The sequence below is a fragment of the Xiphophorus hellerii genome, chromosome 20 (genome assembly GCF_003331165.1).
Source record: "Xiphophorus hellerii strain 12219 chromosome 20, Xiphophorus_hellerii-4.1, whole genome shotgun sequence".
NCBI lineage: Eukaryota > Metazoa > Chordata > Actinopteri > Cyprinodontiformes > Poeciliidae > Xiphophorus > Xiphophorus hellerii.
The window spans coordinates 1,968,118-1,989,255 of NC_045691.1; the positions used below are offsets into that span (position 1 = coordinate 1,968,118).

General features: G+C 38.1%; 1 protein-coding gene across 11 annotated transcripts in view; it reads left to right on the forward strand.

The window, feature by feature from the left end:
* The window catches only part of ptprt (protein tyrosine phosphatase receptor type T), a 334,801-nt gene that overhangs the window by 279,694 nt on the left and 33,969 nt on the right, over nucleotides 1-21,138 (forward strand). For all 11 annotated transcript variants that reach the window (XM_032549166.1, XM_032549170.1, XM_032549167.1 and 8 more), the window contains one exon: nucleotides 2,108-2,195. In XM_032549166.1, coding sequence (XP_032405057.1) covers nucleotides 2,108-2,195 — 88 coding nt within the window. The remainder of the gene's footprint in view (nucleotides 1-2,107; nucleotides 2,196-21,138) is intronic.

Below are 21,138 nucleotides of genomic sequence, written 5' to 3' on the forward strand. Positions count from 1 at the left end.
ATTTACCTACAGTTGTTTTTATATACAGCATAAAAATGTTGTGCATATCAAACATGACTTAAAAGAAATTTGACTTAGACCAGGTGTTTGCTAATTGCTGCAACCATTAGTGAGGAAGCAGAGAGGGAGGCATTACAGTAGTGTTCTTTTTGTAAGCCTACTTTAATGCCTACTTTAATGCTTAAAAAAATAATAATGCAAATTTTAAAAAACCCCAAAAACCCACCAAAACATAATTGCAGTAAGTAATTAATCAATTAATCGCATGATAAATTAAATGAGATTGATATTCTGTTGTTTACGGAGACAACATAATCCATTTTATTTAGGATTTTGATTATGTTTGTTTTTATTTCCGTTTAATGAATTGCATTTGGTGGCTGCGTTAAAATCTCTTCCAGTTCAGCATAAGGTGATGTTTACAAAAACATTTATTGATCTGTGAGAGGGTGAACTGGGATTCTTATATCAATTAAATGTTGTCTCAGAACATTTAATTGTTTATTGCAATAATTTATAGTCCAGCTAAATTTGTCACAGGCCTAGTTATGTTAAGCATTCACATGGTTAAAAACACACAGAGAACTTTAACATTTCTCTGCCTATTTTTGTATTAGCATAGAAACAAATCTACAGTATTTAACACTGAACTGACTTATGCTGCTTTTACAGACAAAAACATACAAACTCCAAATTCCATGTGCCAGAATCAATTTTCTGCTTGACTAAGCGATATGTTTAGGTGTCTATTTTTCTGTCTCATTGCATTTATTGTGTGTGTGTGCATGTAGGTCAGATCACTGTCTGAAAGTGAAAGCTGTTGTCTGGCCTTCTTAAGCCCTTAATGGACTCAAAAACGGGGCTGTTCACTTGTCCCTACTGGGAGATTTTGAGCATGTGAGTGACCTGAGAGCGTTGGCGGAGTTGTTCTAAAATAGTTCAGTGTCCATATGGCAGCCTTTGAGAGTTGGGGTTTAGTTGCTCCACAGATGCTTGCAAAGGACATTTTTGTCATATTCTCTTTCACTCAAAGTGCATTCAACAAGAAACTAAAATAAATGCGTTTATGATCACACATACATTGACTGTGGTGTTAGTACAGTAGTTTGTTCACGAAAGTGCATGATGAAGAATGCATAAAGCAGAAACCCCCATTAGAGCGGCTCATGCATGTTTTGTCCTTGCTACGTCTGAAATGCTCGTCACACAGGCCAGCGCCTCAGCAGGGAGGACGGACAATCTGTCTTTTCTCCTCTAACAAAGGAATGAGTAAATATTCTTTCACTGGAACCCAGGAGAGCAATAAATACAAACTTTATTCTCTCCTTTCTTTTTCAAAACACTCTACAATTTGAAAACACAAAATCTTGCCAAGTATTTTTGGTTTAGTTTCTAGGGCAAATAATAAAACTAACAAGCAACTTTTCACATATGAGCTTGTTTTACATCAATAATTGCTTAACATTGATAAAAATGTACTAGTTCCACTAGCAGATTTTTTTTTTTACTACATAGGAAACATTTCTTGTTATAAGTGAAATATTGACTTATTATTGACCTAAAACAATCTACTATATCTTGTGAAAAAGTTGCCTGTGAGTTAGTTTAGTCTTAATTCAAGTGTAATAGGATATTTACGATAGGAAGTAAACCACAATGCTTGGGAATTTTTTTTTTTTTGCTTAATGCTGTTTGGTTTTTGGCAAAAAGTGGAACCTTTGCAGGTTACCACTACAAAAGCTGGAAGAGGGAACTGGTCCTGTTTTTTTATTTTTGGAGTTCACAAACATCCCAGAAGATACCTGACTTCTCTGAACTATTCCTAATTTACCTCTGAATGAAATGTTTTTATAAGATTAATCAGATTGTAATTGTAGTGAGAGTTTAAACTCTATCTTTGGTGTCACAAGTATTACAGAGTGATGCCTCTGCAATACTCTGCATATTCATGTTGCAGTTTCAAATCACGCCAGCCAAAGTGTTGCTCCATGAGCTCCGGGGTTCCCACCATATGTACATGCATCTTATTGTGTGTTCCTTCTCTGTTTCATGACAGTTTGTGTTTGTGCACACATCAGCCCATGCATGTCTACATGCGTCTCTGCAGGCCCTGGCGGAGGGACAGACAGCACCTTGGGAGACAGCCAAGAAGGATGAGAATCGCAACAAGAACCGCTATGGCAACATCATCGCATGTGAGTACTGCACCGACTTTAATGAAGACAGGTTTTATTTGTTTTACGGAGAGCCTTAAATCATGTTAAGGTTTCATTGTGTTTCAGGCCAGATGGGTGTGGTTTAATTTTGCTCTTTTAACTGTAGCAGAGTTCAAATCATCACAGCTGTTTTCTGTGAAAGAGCAAAAAAGGGACTAAAAATTACTTAAAGAAAATAAAAAAAATAAAGAAAGAAATATTCAAGGCTTTTGTACAATTTCTTTCGGCAAAACAAATAAAACAACTCCCCTGGGTTTCTGCTGCTGTGTGGTGCTGGCTCTTTTGGGACAAGTCTCTCAGACATTATTTATCAAATACCTGGAAGTATTAGAAAGCTTCCCTTGCTTGTAAGATCATTTCACAGTGAATCCACTGTGATTTACAATAGCTGTCTAGTAAAAGTTGCATCTAATCAAGGTCCCAGAGTCTGGAGCCAGAGTGAAAAGGCATTTGAAGTCCAGCGTGAAGTTTGCGTAGTCAGTGGTGATTTGAGGTGCCATGACGTCTGCTGGTTCTGGTCCACTGGGTTTTCTGGACTCCACAGTCAACACAGCCATCTGCCAGGACTTTTTAGAGCCCTACAAGTTTCCTTCTGCTGACAAGCTTTATGGAGATGCTGATTTTGTTTTCCAGCAGGACTTTGTACCAACCCATTTTGCCAAACGCACTGAAAGCTGGTCCAATGATCCTGGTGTTATTGGCAGCTAACTGACCCGACCAGAACCCAAAGAGAATCCATGAGGCATTCTGAAGGGGAATATAAGACGCACAATATTTTCTAAGACACAGAGGATGTTTTTTTATCTTCTAGCCTGAGAAGGCCTTCATGAAGATTTGAGTTTTCTTCCTAGACATGTTGTCTGTTTGATTCATTTAAGTAGAAATTTTGGTTGCAAATCGTAGAACTGACTCAGCATGGTCTGCAGAAAGAGCAGTACCTCTTATTTGGTTAAACGTTTTTTGAGCAACAAAGTCAAACAATCTAAACTGCAACACTCCTTGAAAGAAGCAATATTAAACTGATTAAACTGATTGGGGTAATCTCAATTCAAATACAAAGTCTGTTATAGCTGCCCCTTATTCTTACAGTGAAACATTGTGAGAATTGTTGTTTTCATTATCCTACAATAAGCACATTGATACTTCTATTTTTATTTTACTGGATAAATTATAAGGCTGTTTCTTTGACACATTAATTTTAAGCTATTAACTACATAGATTTTAACACATGGGAAATGTTAATGCAGCTAATTCCATTTTATTTTTCTTACATACAAATGTCTTGACCTGGAACCTTTGTGTTGTGTTTCTGGTACCCATGTAAATCTGATGCATTAGGAACATCTGTAAACAACCTGCAAATGATGAAGCCGCTTCTCTGGACCCACTGGAGGTTAAATCTGGCTTCAAAAAATGATCTGATGGGACTCTGGGAAAGAACATTGTTGTGTTCAGGTTGTGGTAAAGTGAGTCAGCAGAGCAGATCAAGTCTAAAAAAGCATCTGATGTCAGCTACAACTACAACTTTACATCAATCAGATGGTTCAATCATCTAAACAGATTCAAAACAAAAAATATTTTATTGTAGAGCCCATATGTTTATTTATTCAATAATTTATTTTGCAAAATGTCTTTTTGAATTGATTGTTCTTGATTAAAATGCAATTAATTCATTACAGACCCTGCAAATAAGTCAACTTATTTTCTAATCTAGTCCTACCACTAATAAAATAGTTATTGCACAAAAATATCTGCAATGTCTGGGGTGCACAAAGAAGCATTATTGGAGATCCTTCCTTCTACCTCTCCCTTCTTTATAACTATATACACATCTTGTACATTTTTTAAAAAGTCCTACAGATGCACATTTCTTTTGATCTGAATATGCTAGTTTTCATCATTTTTAAATTTGGATATTCAGAGATAAATTGTGACGTGCGTACAATAACATATTTATATTCTATTCTGTTTTAATCTACAACAATATGAATGTTTCATGTTTGTATATGCAAGAAAGAATTGAAACTGTTCATTAGAAAAAAACGGATTTCCTGGCTTTGCTGCCTGCCTTCTGTCTTAATGCACTTTTAAACATCACTGATACTTGGATTTCAAACTTGTGTAAGTTTAATACAGGAAACCTAGTAAGAAATTGCTTTCGGTTTGCAGAGGGATTTTCTTTCAATCCTGCCTGATGATCAAAGGCTGCAGCTGCTATTTTATTCACAGAGACTTTTGTCAAAATGAGCCTTCATTTCGGTGCAAAGACGGACTGCAGTAATGATATTCGGAGTGAGGGACTGCATGTAGGATTAGTGTGTGTGTGTGTGTGGTTGTTGGTGTTCATTAGCATTTGAATATAACGGTGGGTCCTTTTCCGTGCACCAGCGATGTCCGTCTGATTGAACGTTCAGTCGTTGTTTGCTTGTTATCTTGCATAAGGAAACCTTATGTCTCTATTACGCTGGAACAACAACGGATTGTTTGATTTAAGTTTTAAAAGGTTTTATGGTTTACTTGTTTGCCACCAGGAGCAGCATGATCCATATGCACAGCATTTTAGGCTTCATATTTTACGGTTAGTGTGTATTAGTGTCCACAGGCCTGGGACTGTGTACATATTTCATTATGAGGGTTTAGATGTCACGGCAAAGACACTGCACTAACCTGAAGGCTTTAATATGAAACTTAGCGCTGGAATGAAATAGCCTGTCAAAGACTTGATAGCCAACAGGAATTATGATAAATTTGCTATTAGTACAAATCCTTTAATTACAAGGCCCTAGTAATGGAAACTGTCCATCTTGCTTGCTGTGATTGTACAAAGGCTAATTTTCTTGAGAAAATGTTTTAAAAGGCCCTGGGGGAAACGAGTTTGTGCCGTGTCTTTATTAGAACATGTAAATGTGGTGAGACAGGCGGATTGACTGTCTCCAGCTCTCACAATGGAAACAAGCTTTTTTCCTCTTATGCAAGGCTAAAATCACCTCTCCATGTCTGGTATTAAGCTTTAAGAGGTAAAGTGTCTTATTTTCACATGAAAAGTACATCAAAACATTCCTCAAATCTTGTCTGATGAAATGGTTAGTGGGCTCTTTGATTCCACCTTGAGGTTAATCAGAGGAAGCATACTCTTGTGTGTGCAGGCTGCATCATAAAGTGTTATTGCAAACAGATTTGACTGACGCTTGAACTTGTGTATTGTATATGTGATTCATGATCAGAAGCCAATTTCACCATCCTTATTTATAGTTAGCTGGTTTAAAATTATACCAAGAGTTTGGTACTCTTGTCTGTTTTGTTTTTTAAGGGGCAGTATTGTGTAAATTCATATTATTTTTTAGCTTTATTTCATGTTATAATGTTATTCTCTCATCAAAAGGCATACCTGTAGAGTTGATTTGATTATTTCATGAGTGTTTAAGAAATATTTGAATCTCCTGTTTGGGTTTGTAAAAAGCTCTGGGGAACTAAGCGCTGCCTCCAAACTGCGCCTCCTCCACTCAGCCCCTTCAAACTAGCAGCAGCAGCAGTTAGCATACACCTGCTGGAACTGTGCTCATTATATGAACCATTTCTCAGTCCAGTGCTCAGATGTAGGTTTGTAAAGATTTAATAAAAGAATGTTGATGAGAAGATGTCAACATGAGGCAGAGTGCCGGAAAGAACAGGAGCTTCTTAAAGAGACAGAGGTCCAATTTCAAGGGATCAAACTGCAAAGTCATGTTTGATATACAACATTTTTGTAACAGCGGAAGCCGGCATAATTATTGATTGTGCTATAAATGATACTCTGTGGCTGGAAAATCCATGGTAAATACTGCCTCTCCAAAGGATTTTCATTTTGTGTAAAAACTCTTTAGGATGAGAATGAACACTGACTAACAGACTTTGACAGAATGAGCTGTGACAGTTTGGTATGAATACATGCAGTGTTGCATCTCGACTGTTTAGAAACTGCAGAGAAAAGAGACATCTGTTTTGTTTAAATTTATAGTCAAACACTGACTTCATATCCAAGTCAGTGTCAAAAACACCGGAGAACTTGCCCTTGTTTTCATGCTCCTTCGTATTCAAGCCAGTTCTCTGTTTTACTGTATTTTAGTAGCGTCCTGTATCTGCACTGACAAAAACATGGCAACGCAAAATGAAAATATGTTGGTGAAGAATATGCACAACCTTTAGAGGTGTGTAAATGATTGGATTTGGAGTGGAGTGATGGTGTTACACAAATCTGTTTCCATTACTAATGTGTGGAAAACTTTGTCAATCTTTTCTAATGTAAAAAAAAAAACAATTTTTGTGCTTCCATTAAATAAGAAATGCAATTAAAATAAAATGACATGTTAACAAGTTTCTTGTAATGAACCATTAAAACCATGCCACGTTGTGATCGTCTTTTTCTCTTAGGTTCGCTCTTGCAGCAACATCCAGTTGTTGATCATGTGACTCATGATGTGAAAAACTGTTTTCATTGTAGTTTTCTGAAATAAACCAATTTACAAAGATTCTTAAATGTATTGAAAAATGAAAGTTTCATTTGAAATTGGCATCTTTCCATTAAACAAATTTACTTTTGAAATCCCAAATTATGAAATGATATGGTCAATGGAAACGCAGCTGCAGTTGGTATTAAATCCAATGTTTATGGAAAACAAGGTGACCAGACACAGAAGATGACTTGTTTATGCTTTTGGCAGCATTAGCAGGAATTAATGCAGTTTGAAAGGCATCATGTTTGGGTTTCTATGAAAGATAGTGTTGGGACTGTGAAACTCCTCGTTCTTTATGTGGGATGGAGAGATGTCGCAGTATCCTGATGTTGAAACTAACGGATACATGACGACTCCTCACAAGGCTTTTAATATTCTAGTTGCCTCCCAGGGAGGTTTATTGTGTTGTATTTCCAAGCATAAGAGAATTTCTTGACATCTGGAGCTTTAATCCAGTCATCAGATTCTTTTTTAAGACATTATTGTTCTTTTTTAACATCACTAGCATCCAGTCATCTCTTAATTTGTGATGAAACATATTGAAGATAAAATTGACCTACCATTTTCCTCTTAAATCTTTTTAGTTGGGACTTTTAATGAAATTTTGTCTAATATTGTCAAAATATTTAATAGCAGTTAGAAAATCTTTCTGCTTTGGGACAAGAAGAGATTCTAGTGATGTTGGATAAAGTCTGATGTTGTTGCATCTTGGGTAAATTTGGTCTCCATGTATCCACATCACCTCTAAGCCAGGCAAACATTGAGTGAGCCCGAGCCGAGAGCCGCAGACGGACCTAAATGTTTGGCCTGGCTCTGTGAGATTTTAAACTCTCAGAATGTGACTGACTGTTCCATCCGTGTGAGGGTATTTCACATCCTGCCATTTCTCTGCAACGATTCTCACACACGCTAATGCAAACTTGTGCCACCTCTCGCTCTCCCTCCCTCTGGCTCTCTGGAACAGTTTGGAAAGGGCTGATTTGAGTTGAAGTGTTAACACACTCTTCCTCCGGCCATCTGCCAAACACAAACGCTTGATGCCATGTTTGAGATCCCCTCAGCACACTGAATAAATGTTAATCTACCAGCCTCCTGTCCTCCATTCTTTTCCTTCCAACTCCTTTCTCTCCCTCCTCAAACGTTGCTCTTCTTTTCATCTCATTCCCATTTCTTTTGTTCTTTTCTTCTTTTTGATCTGCTCTTTCTTTTTCCTCTTGTTTTAAAATTTCTTTTATGAAACTGCTTTGTTACCCTTGCATGTCCTGCTTTTTTTCATGCCTGACACCTTTTCTTTTCTTCTTTCCTTTCACTTCTTCCCTCTTTCTGTCCATCTGTTCATGCTCTCCTACTGCCTCTGACAGTTTATGGGTTGAGGCAAAGCGCTCTAGTGTTTCCTCGTCTCAGGCATCTGTCTGCCTTGATTTTCTCCTTATGCTCCTCCTTCCTCTCCTTTTTTCTTGGTTCTTTTCCTGCTCTGCTCTTAGTTCTTCAAGCATTCATTCCCATATGCTCATTTATAATTCAACAGAGGCTTTTCTTTGGAAATAAATTAAATTTTTTGCTCAATATTTACATTTATGTAAAAAGAAAAAAACGTTGAGTGCTTCTGGATTCCTGAGTGTTTTTACTTGCATAAAAGTTTGAGTGAGACTGAGACAAATCTTTGGCTGTGAACGATTTTTGGGAGTTTTGCTTCAGAATCAAAGTGTGCTTAAGAAAAAGACTTTAAAGTCAAAACATGAGTGAAATTTTTCAACAAATTTCATATTAGTTGTACTTATTGGAATGCACTACGATTGGTTTAAGCCATTAAAAAAAGAGGATGATCCCGGCTGACTTAATTAGGAGACAGTTGGTAATGTTGCTTACATAATTCCCAAAAGAATTATAAAATTTGTAGTTTTGCATTATATTATTTCTCCTTGCCTTGCTGCAGCCATCTTCTGTGTTTTTGTTGCACCAGCAGTTGGTCTGCAGGTGAGAGGAAGCAGTTAGATGAAGTCCTGGGATGGAACCCAGTGCAGGTGGTGAGAGACGGAAGAATTTAGGCTAAAATAGGACAATGTCTCCCACCAGATGCGGGACACTGAACTGGAGAACTCCTTCAGTGGCGAACTGCAGCATCCTATGTGCACAAAGAAGCGTTACTGTAGATCTTTACTCTTGACAGTTTTTCACATCCTTGTTGTTACTGGCATAGCTTTTCTCATTTTGGACAACAATATCCATGCACATCTTGTACATCTTTACATTATCCTACTCCATTGCACATTAACTTCCTGCTGGGAATTTCCTATGTGTAGAACAATAAAGGATATGTCTATTCTATTCATCTCAGATCTGCAACATAATGCTTGTTTCATGTCAACTCAGACTTAAGCTGAAAAATAAAAATCAGCATCTACTGTAACACTTCTGCTTGATTTGTCACACATAGCTAGAAAAATGTCCTAAAACCTTTGAAATAATCAAAATGAACTTTGATTGGAGTCTGTTTATTCAGTGGGAAGGAACTGTAGAGTTTACAAAGAGAAATATTTCACCATTCCTGTTTACATGCTCTCCTTAATGCTGGGTTTTCTGTTATACTCAACATTTTCTGTAGGATAGATGCTGGTTAGATTATGCTGCAGGTTTTTACTTGGATCTAAACATGAACAACAAAGTGTGTTTTGTAAAATCTCTTGGTGATTTGTATGTTTGCTCTGTTATGTTTATTAGCATAAACATAACATGGGGCTGAAATATGTTGTTCTGTAAAACATAATTAAATTCTCTGGAGCTGTATATGATGGAATAACATCTCCTCGCTCTCATTCTCCTGTTTGATGGAAATTCATAAAAATTCAGAAACAATCTGTTTAACCTGCACATTTATAATGATCATTGATTTTCTCATTCCTTACTCTTATATCCACCTCAGCAAATATTGCACAATAAAGCGCAGAAACATCAAACATTTCTGTTATTGAACAGAATCTATTTCCACCAAGCATGCAGTTTGTTTTAATGGCTCAAAGTCGATTGAATGCGCTAAACTTTGATTTCCTTGTTTCAAAGGCTCTGCCAAAAGCAATGTCCCCTCCCAGTTATGGATATCCATCCTCATATTTATTCCAAAGTAGTTCAGCCACTGCTGTACTTTTTCTCACTCCTACAAGAGCTGAATGTATATTCAGAAATAAAAAAAATACACTTGAAGAAATGACTTGGATCAAACTTATTAGACGTCAGTCCACTGAATTTTACTGTCAAAACTTTATTTTTATTTTCCTTCATGTCAGTCGTTCCTTTTTTTGCCCTCTGCTCATGTTCTCTGTCCAGTGTTTACAGCAGAAAAAGCAAAGTTAACCAAACTGCTATAACCTTTGACCCAGGAGGCAAGGATGTACAAGTTCAAATTATTTTAATTCTCTATAAATATTCCTGACTTACCAAGCGCTCTGTGATGTTTCTTTAACGTGACATGTGGAGGTTAGAGAAAAAATAAGTGTAAAAGTTATTTATTCTACTTTCCTGTTATGCAGTTTGACTTTTTTCTTCATTCTTTCTTTCACATGTGTGGTTCTCCTGTCATCCTCCGTTCCCCAGTTTCTTGACCTCCTATTACTCCCTTTTGTTCTTCACCTCCTCTCTTCTACTTACAAACACAAACTTGCTCCTTTTGCCGTTTACTGATTTCCCAAAGTGTTCTGGTCAGTGACATTCATTAAAGGGTCAGGTTTTTCTAAGCATCGCCTCTCGGCACGTTCCCAAGCGTGGTGTCCCCCCCCAAAGCATCGCCGCCGTAATCAGATTCCTCTCGCGCATCTTGTTGTTTCTTATTACAGCTGAGGTTACGTGAATCATTGTTTTCTGCAAAAATAAGAGCAAATAAAAGGATGTGTGAAAGTGTCTGTGAATAAAAAAAGCATCAGTTTTTTAAACGACTGTTGCTTTGTGTGCTAATTTAACTTGCAGCAGGAGACGGAGCCTCTTCCTCCTCTTTTCTTATCCTCTCTGGCTTCAATTCACAACACATCCGCTGAGCTGCTCTGAGGTCCTGATGCCAACATCTTCTCTGAAGTGTTTGACCAAAGAACCACAACAAATATTAGCATCCTGAGCAGGCAGACACACACACACACACACTCCCCCCCCCCCCCCCCCCCCCCCCCCCCCCCCACACACACACACCCAAACACACCAACACACTCTGCACTCCATATAAACATGAGAGCTCCAGCGAATGGGGATGTCATATCTACCATCCACATGCAAACACACTCAGACTTCTTCTTTTCTCCATATAACCAGTATGGTTAACATAAATAACTGTTAGCAGTTATTAATAAAGACGTTATTCTGTAAGGGTGCGAAAGACCTGAACAGCTTTGTGTAAATCTAGTGGGATCTTTTACAGTGTCCCATTTTCATGCCAATAATAACCGTGGGAATTAATATCCTGCTTAATAACAGCCTCCACTTATCCCAGAGGATTTTCTTCTAGATTTTCTAACTTGGCTCCGGGGGATTTGTCATCGAGACCGCCCACTAATGACGGACTTTATGCCCTGGCTCGTAGTTGGCGTTAGTTTATCCCAAAGCTGTTGCATGGATATTAAAGTAGCCTGTTTCATGTTGGTACCAAACTGGTATTTTTGTGTGTGTTTGTCTGCGAGAATGAATATGACTCTCCCAAGATGTTGTAATACCATAATATTATTATATACTTGTTTTATCCGTGACAACATTCACAATTAAATATTTTACAACTTTTTTTTGCCATCGCTTCACTTGAGACAAAAGTTTCCCACTTGAAATATCAGTTTCTAAATGATCAACATTTAACCCTAACCCTAACCCTAGCTTATTTAGTGGCTAAAACAGACAAAACGCCCAGAATGTAATGGGTTAAATGAATGTCGGTTTTAACATGGTTTCTTATGGTGTCTTAAAAAGTCAGCAAATAACAAATACAGTCTCATATGAAACTTTGAAATGTTTAAGTGTGAGGATTTGAGTTTTTCTGTGTATTCATGTAGGTTTCTGTTGTCCCGTCTGTCCCTTGATTAGTTTCATCTGTTCCTTGTTTCTCCTGATTGTCTCCTCTGTGTATTTAAACCCACCTGTGTTCCTTATTCTTTGTCTTGTCACGTTAAGTCTGTTGTCAGATGTCCATTAAGTTACCAGTTGTTACCAGTATTGAGCCTTTCTCTCATCTGTGCTGCCTGGACTTTTGTATCTCTGACATACAGTATTTATTAAATTCATCATTCATTCTCTACAACCTGGATCTGCTGCATCTGCCTCACCTTAGGTTGTATGTTTAGTAACATCTGATAGTTTATAACTTCATGGATTATTCTAATAACATTTTAATCTCATTACATTGTATTTACAAGGTCCATGATGTTGGATAAAAACTGCAGTATTTAAAGGAATATACACACAGACGTTAAACATTCTCCATGAACCCATTAAAGATTAAGTTTTTCTGCTCCAGAAACTGACTTCTTTTTAAAATCCAAACATTTATGTTTGGTTAATCACTGACTTTACTCAACTGAAATCCCTTTTTTAAGAACCGCTATAAAACTTAAACAAATCTGTAGCTTATGATCCTTGTCAAAAGTATCGGCCTTATTAGCAATAATATGCCGACTGCTGCTTCACATTACATGGCCCAGCAGCTTTACTTTAATGTTACATTTTGAACCATTACTGCCTCTGATTAGCTCAGTGATCTGTGCTGTGCTTTAGCTGAGTTTTCCTGATGACCAATGTGTGCTCTCTATAGTGAAGTATTTACATCTAAGCCTATAAAGTGAAGTTGTATGTAATTTAATAAAGAGGAGTCAATAATACTGCAGGTTCTTTATTGTAAGAAGTCTACACATTTTCATAATTTGCATAATCTGCTACTTAATATGTTTTGGCTACACAGAACCATTATTAAGAAATGCCTTCTACCTTTCTTGTAAATTAACTGTTAAGACAGAAAACTCAGGCCCTTTATGAATAATAAACAGAAAACGTATATCAGGAGTTCTCACAGGGCAAAATGTAAAAAAATAATATATATCATGGTAAACAGGTGATCAATGTCAATAGATAATAATAATTCAGATGCAGAACAGCACAGCATTCTGGGGGATGTAGGCAGAGGAAAGACTAGCTGCTCAACCTTTCATGGCTAGCTAAGCAAGGTTGATGGAATGAACTCACTCTCTCTTTGGTTACCTAGCAACTCACTCTCTTTGGTTACCTAGCAACAACTTGTTGAGTTGATTGCAGCAGCAATTTAAGAACAGATTTCACTCCATGCAGTATTTCAGATATTTAAGACAAAAACCAATCAACTGTATCGACCAATATTGTAATACGTTTTTTTTATCCTTGTCGTCTCGTCCTAAGTTATCACAATTTGTCTTTAAGTTTCATAAGATGTGATTTTGTATGGAAATGTGTTTAAATGGAATCAGGAAGTATTTTATGATTTCAAACTGATCACAAATAAAAACTCTTGATCCGCCACTTTTTTGTCTGAATTTTAGACGTTTTCTGTTTAACATAGATGGAAAAAAAGTTGTGATTTATTGGGATTTTGCCCACATGAAAACTGAAAACCTAAAACATGAGAAAATCTGGCTGATTACTTACATTAAATAACATTTACTACACATATGCCAACATCCAACCAGTTCTTAGGAGACGACATCTTGTGAAAACTGATAGGTGAACTTCATGTTAGGAGCTTCAAAGTAGCTCAGGTGATTTTTTTCTGGACTGTTTTTGGAATCAGAAAGATTCTTGAACAACATTTTTCACTTTTTAACTCTCATCAATAGTTCTTTCTGGGGGGTTTTCTGCCTTTAATTGATCCTTTTTATACTTGATTGCATATCAGGAAGTGGTGATTGTAAAATAAGACGTTCGTCTATAGATGATGATGAAATGATTTCTGTTGCAGCTCCCTGTGGGGGGATGCTCACAGTAAATGGTGATAATTATTCTGGTTTTAGCCGCAGTGGCATCATTGATACTCTTGATGATGATTGCTGTTAATCGTTGAGACAGCAGGTTGTAACTGGCAGTTTGTGAAAAGATCCAAGTAGATCCGTTTACTTTAAGTTTTTAAAATGATCCATAAGAATTTAGTTTGATTTAATTTTGGAGAGTGTAGGACAACAAGTGGTCAAAGGTCATTGTGCTAAAACCTCCGGGAGTTGATGTTGTTATCACGGACAGTGTGGGATGATTAACTGATGAATGAATCTGTATTAATGAGATGCATTGCTGTAAGAACAATTATACCCACTACCACACACAACCTGGTAGGATTTAAACTCTTCAGCCTCACTTCACATTTAATTTGTCTGACCAGCTTCTCAGTGACTGTTTTAAAAATGAACCACAGCTTAATCAGGTTGCTCCTGTGATAACTTCATGCATATCTGCCTTTTAATCAGGAGGATGAGATTCAGGTTCATCTCATTAATTCACTTAAACTAAGTTAGTCATTATGTGTTTTATATAACTGCTGAAATCCAGATAAGTTCATTCTCAAACATGTTTTAAACATTTAGTTCCATTACAGCAACCACAGGTGAGTCATTGTCTACATATTATGATCTGTACTTGAAGTAAATGGTAAAATCAGGCTTAAACCAATTAATTCTCTTGGCATCTTTATTGGCCCTTATTGTTGTTGGTCACTTTTCTTTTTCTGTGTTCATTTTGTGGCCCTAAAACTGCACTTTACTTTAGAGGAGCCCTGAATGGACCAACAGCTCTGCAGGGCGCCGTGTCATTGAGCTGAAGCTGCTGTTCTTTCTACTCTCCATCTCTCTCTCCTTAGCTTCTTTCATCTGTCGTTTGCTTCCTTGCCGTCCCGACAGCCTTCAAACAGCTGGAAACATGTTTCTGTGTGCCGGCGTGTGTGTGAATGTGTAAGCCGACATCATTCCTGGGTTGTTTGACACATCAGCTGCAGGCAGCGCTGGACTAAATAGGCTATTACACACCAAACCACCCTTCACTCTCACACTTCCACACTAATGCACATACATTATTAGAGAACCAAAAACAGCTGGAATACTTCAAAGAAAATGCAAACAAATCTGTCACACCCTGAAGAAGACATTTAAGTGGGAACATGCTAACACACCACTCAGTCTCTTACATTCTTCCCTCCCTCAATCACAGACGCCATTAAATTTCCCAACGCCTTGAGCCGAGCTGACAGCGGAGAGCATGCCATGTGTGAGCTGAGCTCTGAAGGGAGTTAACTGATTAAGTATATCTGTGACAGACACGATCCCTGCTTAGTGGCTACTGAAAAGAGAGGCGAGAATGAAAGGAGAGGATGGGACATAAAACGCCTTGTTCAGTGTGTTCATCTCACTGTGTGACCGTCCTTTAATCACCTGTCTTAAACAGCAGCTCCATCTGTTTCTGGAGACATTTAAAGTCAGTCAAAAGCAGCGTTAAAATTTGTTTACACAAATAAAGCACTTTTAATTGCTCTGGATAAGGTAATGATTTTTTAATTGGCTTCTAGATTAATCGAAATTGTCAACAGCAGCTTCTTTCACTGCTCTGAAACTCACTCACTCAATGACAGTTGAATGCGTATTTTTGGTTAGATTAAAGAATGTCTCATAAACTATCTAGAATGTGTTTGAGTCACTTTATTTTTCCACCACTTTAAATCTTAACCCAATGGACCGATGCATGAAATCCTCCTCCTCAAGCAGAAAAGCTCTGTTTTCTCTTTCTGGCATTTTTCAAGCGGCAACAAAGACAATAGTAAACAAAAGAGCCTGTAAGTAGACGTCTTTGCTTATTGCCTTGTAGCTCAAAAGAGCATAAAATCTGCAGGAGCTTGATAAGATTTTGTCCAGTATTGGTAATACGACGGCGACTTTCTCCAGCAGCCTTGACAGAAAAAAGATCAAATGTTGCAGAAATAGCTGCCAAGTCTTTGTCCCAAACCACACAGGCCATGTATTACTTGTGTTTGGAGCAAGAGATGTTTGTTTCCCTAAGAAAAGATGAAAGATTTGTTTTCTTATTGACATTCTGACTCTAAAAAGTGTATAAAATGTCAAGAGTCCTTGACATAAATCCTTATTCAGTTTGCTGTAGAAACCTCCATTTCTCTCTCTCTGTCTATATAAATAATTTACTTTTCTCTGTGATATCAAACTAGGAAGCATTGTTTGATGTTTTGCCACAAAAGAAATTTATAGAGCCATAATATCATCAGTACTATATATATAGAATAGAATAGAATTAGAATAGAATTCAACTTTATTGTCATTGCACTGTCACAAGTACAAGCAACGAGATGTAGTTTATATATATATATATATATATATATATATATATGATGTATGTATATATATATATATATCACAAAATGTTCTCTGTGATGATTCTGACATTCACAAAATGGAGATCATTTTGGTAGTCCTAACTGTATAAAGGGGAACATTTACTTTAATTTGATGTGAGAAAACGATTTTGTCTTTCATACAGCTTGTGTAAAAACCTAATTTCAGCTGTATTTCTGTATTAAATTGGTCTAGCTTTGTGTTATACCATATAAAGCTATATGACCTCTGATGTTGAAAACAACCCTCTCCTTTTTGCTGTATACCAAACAATCATTAGACTCTGGTTACTCCCTTTCATTTGTGTTCAGCAGCGGTCTGCAGGCTCTCACTCGGCTAAAATGTGATCTGATGTCTCCAAATTGCAGCTTTCTGCTACATTCCACCGACTCTGTGAGTCTGTCCATGATACAAAAAGAAACAATTTTATTTGGCCTTTTCAGGACCCCTCAAGTTAACAAGTTCTCCACTACAAAAACTTTCTTACAGTGGCTGCAAAGGTAAAGGCAAGAATTTCAAAGATGATGGAAGCAAATGAAAAGCAGAGAGTCGAGGGGCCAAAAGAGGAAAGAGAGGAGTTGCAAGGTTATAAAGAGAGGGAGACTCTGCCAAGGAGTGGAGCTCATTAATGAGTAATGGCTTGGTGACTCTTTACCCTTGGACACCTCAGCTTCTGATGACTTTGTTGTTACTCCAGTCCAGTGCCACAGATGCCAGCGTGAGACTGTGTGCACTCTGGGTGCCTGTATCTGGTTCCAGGATCAGTTCCTGCCACAGATGAACAGATTAAACACTGAACCATGGATATTTGGTTTAAACATCTCGCCCCACTTATATTGTGCCAGTGAAAGCTTTACATACAGTCATGATTGTTGTGAACATGATATTAATTTGTCCACATTAAAGATGATTGTGATCTTGTCTTTTGAATGCTGCAAGTCAATGGCTTGATGTTGCTGGGTGAGAATGTAGCGACAGCAGACAGTCGCTTGTATTGTGTCGTTGACTTGGCAGCAGTCACACAAAGCAGAGAGCGCATGTAGCAAGAGAGGAGAGGAAAAACTCCCCTTTAACAGGAACAAACCTCCGGCAGAACCAAAACCGGGTTCAAGGCTTGAGCCAGGAAGACTTAGTGAAACATCAGTATTTTTGTTTTGCTTTGCACTTCATACAACTAAGTATTTCCTCTCAAACATAGCAATATGTATATTATTTCATTATATGTCAAGTTAGCTTTTTTTGTATACTTTGTATATATATATGCACAAATATTTCTTAATTAGTGAAAAGAAAATCATTTCTCTTTGTCTCAAGACGTTTTTAGCTGCTGATATACTGTACACAGACTACAGAAAGATCCAACCCACTGTCAGCCTCTTCAAACCTGTGGCCTGTGTCCAGATTTGCAGTGTTTGCGAGCCAGTACCTCCTGCCATTTCAGCCCAATTAGAAGCTCCCCTTCCTGGGCAGAGAGCAGCAGAAAGGGCCCCTCCTTCCTTCCAGCCTTATATCTGTTGCTCTCCTGTTATGACAGCCTCTGACACGAGGTCTGTGTAATTACTGCTGCCTGAAGGAGCAAGACAGTATGGGGCAAGACAGAGGGAAGGGAGGAAGGGATGCAGCAGAGGGAAAGCACAGAGGAAGAGGAGAGACGTGTGGACAGGATCGGCTTGGGAAAAGGGGAGAAAAGCGGAAGCGTAGAAGTCAGGAGAAGGAGAGAGTGAGCAGACGGCTGGCAGACGACCTCCTGCTGTTTGTTTGTACATGCAGTGTGTGGAAAGAAGAGTTACAAAGTGTGAGTGAGCTGATAGCTGATGACAGTATCTAGTACCAGCAGAGTGGATTCATGCTGCTGTCCCAGTGGCCACTCAGCCGGAGCAGCAAGATTTCTCTCATTAGAAAAACACAAGACAGATAATTCTCAAGGCGATCTGAGACGATAATTAAAGAAGGTTTTTTCTGCAAAATGTTCCAAATGAATTATACACTGCAAAAACACAAAATCTTTCCAAGCATTTTTGGTCTAGTTTCTAGTGCAAACATCTTGATACACTTGAAAAAAGACAAAACTAACTTACAAGTAAAAATGTACTATTTCCACTGGCAGATTATTTCACTTATAACAAGGGAGAAATGTCTTTTTATAAGTATCAGTATTCAAGAGGCACAAGCTCCTATATCTTGCTGAAAGTTACTTGTAAGTTAGTGTCTTATTTCAAGTGTAGAAAGATATTTGGAATAGAAACTAAACAAAAATACTTGGTAAGATTGTGTGTTTTTGCAGTGTTCTGACTGAAATAAGATTCTGTTTGCATGATAAAATGCTTCCTCTGTAGGGTGGTGAGGTAACGTTTTACAGTTAAAGGGCCAGTCCCCCAAAAAAACCCTGCAAACACCATCACCATAAAAGGACAGACCAGATAAAGTAAAGGTCTGTAACGACACCGGTGTGAGCAAATCTCAGTCCAACCTGGCACTGATCCAGAGTGCTGAAGGTTTTGTCCTAAAGTCTTACATTTGAACTCTTTGTGTAGTGAGAACATGAAGCCCAAACAGACCTGGAAGTTATCCCAGGTCTGACAGAAGACCAGCAGCACCAGCCATGGCAGAACCATCGAACTCTTTCAAACACAAACACGGCTCCATGTTTGTCTCAGTTTTTTGGTGACTTCTAAATAAAATTCCTTGGTTAAAAAAAACAGCATCCCTTCAATTTCTGAATTACATCTAAAAATTTCAATCCACTGCAAACTTTACTCTGAGGCTGCCATGAATAGAAAAGTCACATCTATTCCAAGATGTTCACTCAAACTCCCAAAATGTCAACGCCTACTTGACAAAATAATTGCACCCATGTTGCTGCAGCGAGCAAAGAGGAAATGGTCTCAGTTGAATGTCTGAGTCATCGGCTGAACAATAGGTTCTCCTCTAAAAGTCGCTGTTGACGAAGAGATTTTCAGAGTTCTGAGTTCTAAGCTTTGAATTTAAAATCGATAACACGTGATTCTGTTTTTTATCAATTTATTATGTACAGGGTCAGTTTTGTGGACTCAACTACAGAAAACAAGGTTCAAGTGTTCAGTAGGATTCTGTAGATACAAAATGGCTAATTTTGAAGCTACATTTCAAACAACCACCTTTGCATTAGTAAAGCAATGTTCCTCTTTTTTTCAACCTGTTAACTTGATGACTATCAGTAATTTATACTTAGTAGTTTCTTCTCTATGCTTTATTTCAGTTCTCCTCTTCTTATTTTCACATTATCATATTACCTCACAGTGGGGGCGGTAAAAAAAAACAGTGTTAAGAAAGCAGCCAAAGACTGTCGGTGATGGGGAACAAACTAGAGATAATCAGTCTGAATTATGCCCACCTCATCTGCAATTACCTCCTGTTGCTATGACGCGACTAAGCCAAATGACTGCCAACCATTATATGTAATCACTCTCATGTGCATCCCAATATTATAGATGGCTATTACTGGGCCCAGAACAAAATAATGACTTTCAGAAGTGGAAAAAGAAAAAAAAAAGCTGATTTACTTCTTGTGACATGTAATGAGGATGAAGTTTGAGTGTGAAGGTGAAGTTAGTGTTTCATTTTTTTGATCATAGTGGAACAATTGGTTAACATTATCATATACAGACCCATTCAATAAATTAAAATGTTATTTTAATTAATTTTAAAAGTCATTTTAGGAACTTTGTCAATAAGCGAATCACACTATATAGATTAATTACACAGACGGATGATTGAAAGCTTCTAGTTACAATTTTCTGCTTTTAGTTCATAAAAACATGACTTTTAAAATTAGAATACTACAATAGACCAATAAAAAAGTTTTTAATATAAAAATGTAGCCTTAATGAAACACATAAATATTACTTGCTTAAAAGTGATACATTTTCCAAATGTACTTTTAATCTTTCATATCGTACCTTAATAAAGCCAAACTAATTAATATATTTAGTATTTTAGTGTCAGAAACTATTTTAAAAATCTGAATTTTAGATTTTCCGGTTTGAGCAGAGCCATGTGAGGACACGTTGATCTGAGCTCCGACTGGACCCTCAATTTTGGCACAAATTAACTCAATTTCAGCGCTGGTCTTGCATCAGACTAAGAACATTACTTCTTAAGGGAGCAAAAAGGTAGGCATACACCAGCAAAATGCCCAAACATCGTAATCCCCAAATCGAACCCCAAGAAGCTAATGCTAGCGGCCATGACGAAGTGCTAACTGCTATTGGTGGACTGCGCGGTGAACTGATGGCCACGCTAACAACTACGGCTAAGGTTCACACAGATAAACTTCAAGAATTACAATGTGCACTGGGAAAGATAGAATCCAAAATTGATGACACCATGGGCCGCGTTGCGGAACTTGAGACTGCTACTGCGACCCACTCGGATTCGATCCATGCTATGGAGGTAGACATATCGGCCATGAAACAAGAGCTAGCAACCCTGAAAATTCGCTGCGAGGACCTGGAGGCCAGGTCCCGTCGATGCAATCTGCGTATCGTGGGTGTAAAAGAGGGGCGTGAAGAGGGGAAGCTTATGTCTGGCTTTGTGGCTGAACTTCTGAAGGAGACATTACAGCTTGCTTCGACTCCACTCCTGGACCGGGCACACCGCACTCTGCGCGGTAAACCAGTCCGCGGAGACGCGCCTCCGCGAGCCATCGTGATCAAATGCCACTACTTCAACGAGAGGGAGGCTATTTTGAGGAAAGTAACAGGGAGTAAACAACTTACCACCAAGGACGGCGACAAGATCTTGGTTCTCCCTGATTATACTATGGCTGTCAGTAAACAACGTGCAGCTTTTAACGAGGTCAGGTCTCTCCTGCGGGGTCTTGAGCGTGTCCGGTATGGCCTTCTTTTTCCGGCTACGCTCAGGATCACCACCCCGGAGGGTGAAGAGCATCGCTTCAAAGACCCTTTAAAAGCAAAAGAGTTCATATCCACAAAGCTCTCTTCGGGGAAATGAGTACCGCCCGGGTCGGACGAGCATGACCGCTGCACAGTTGAGGGGTTTTGTTCTTTCTTT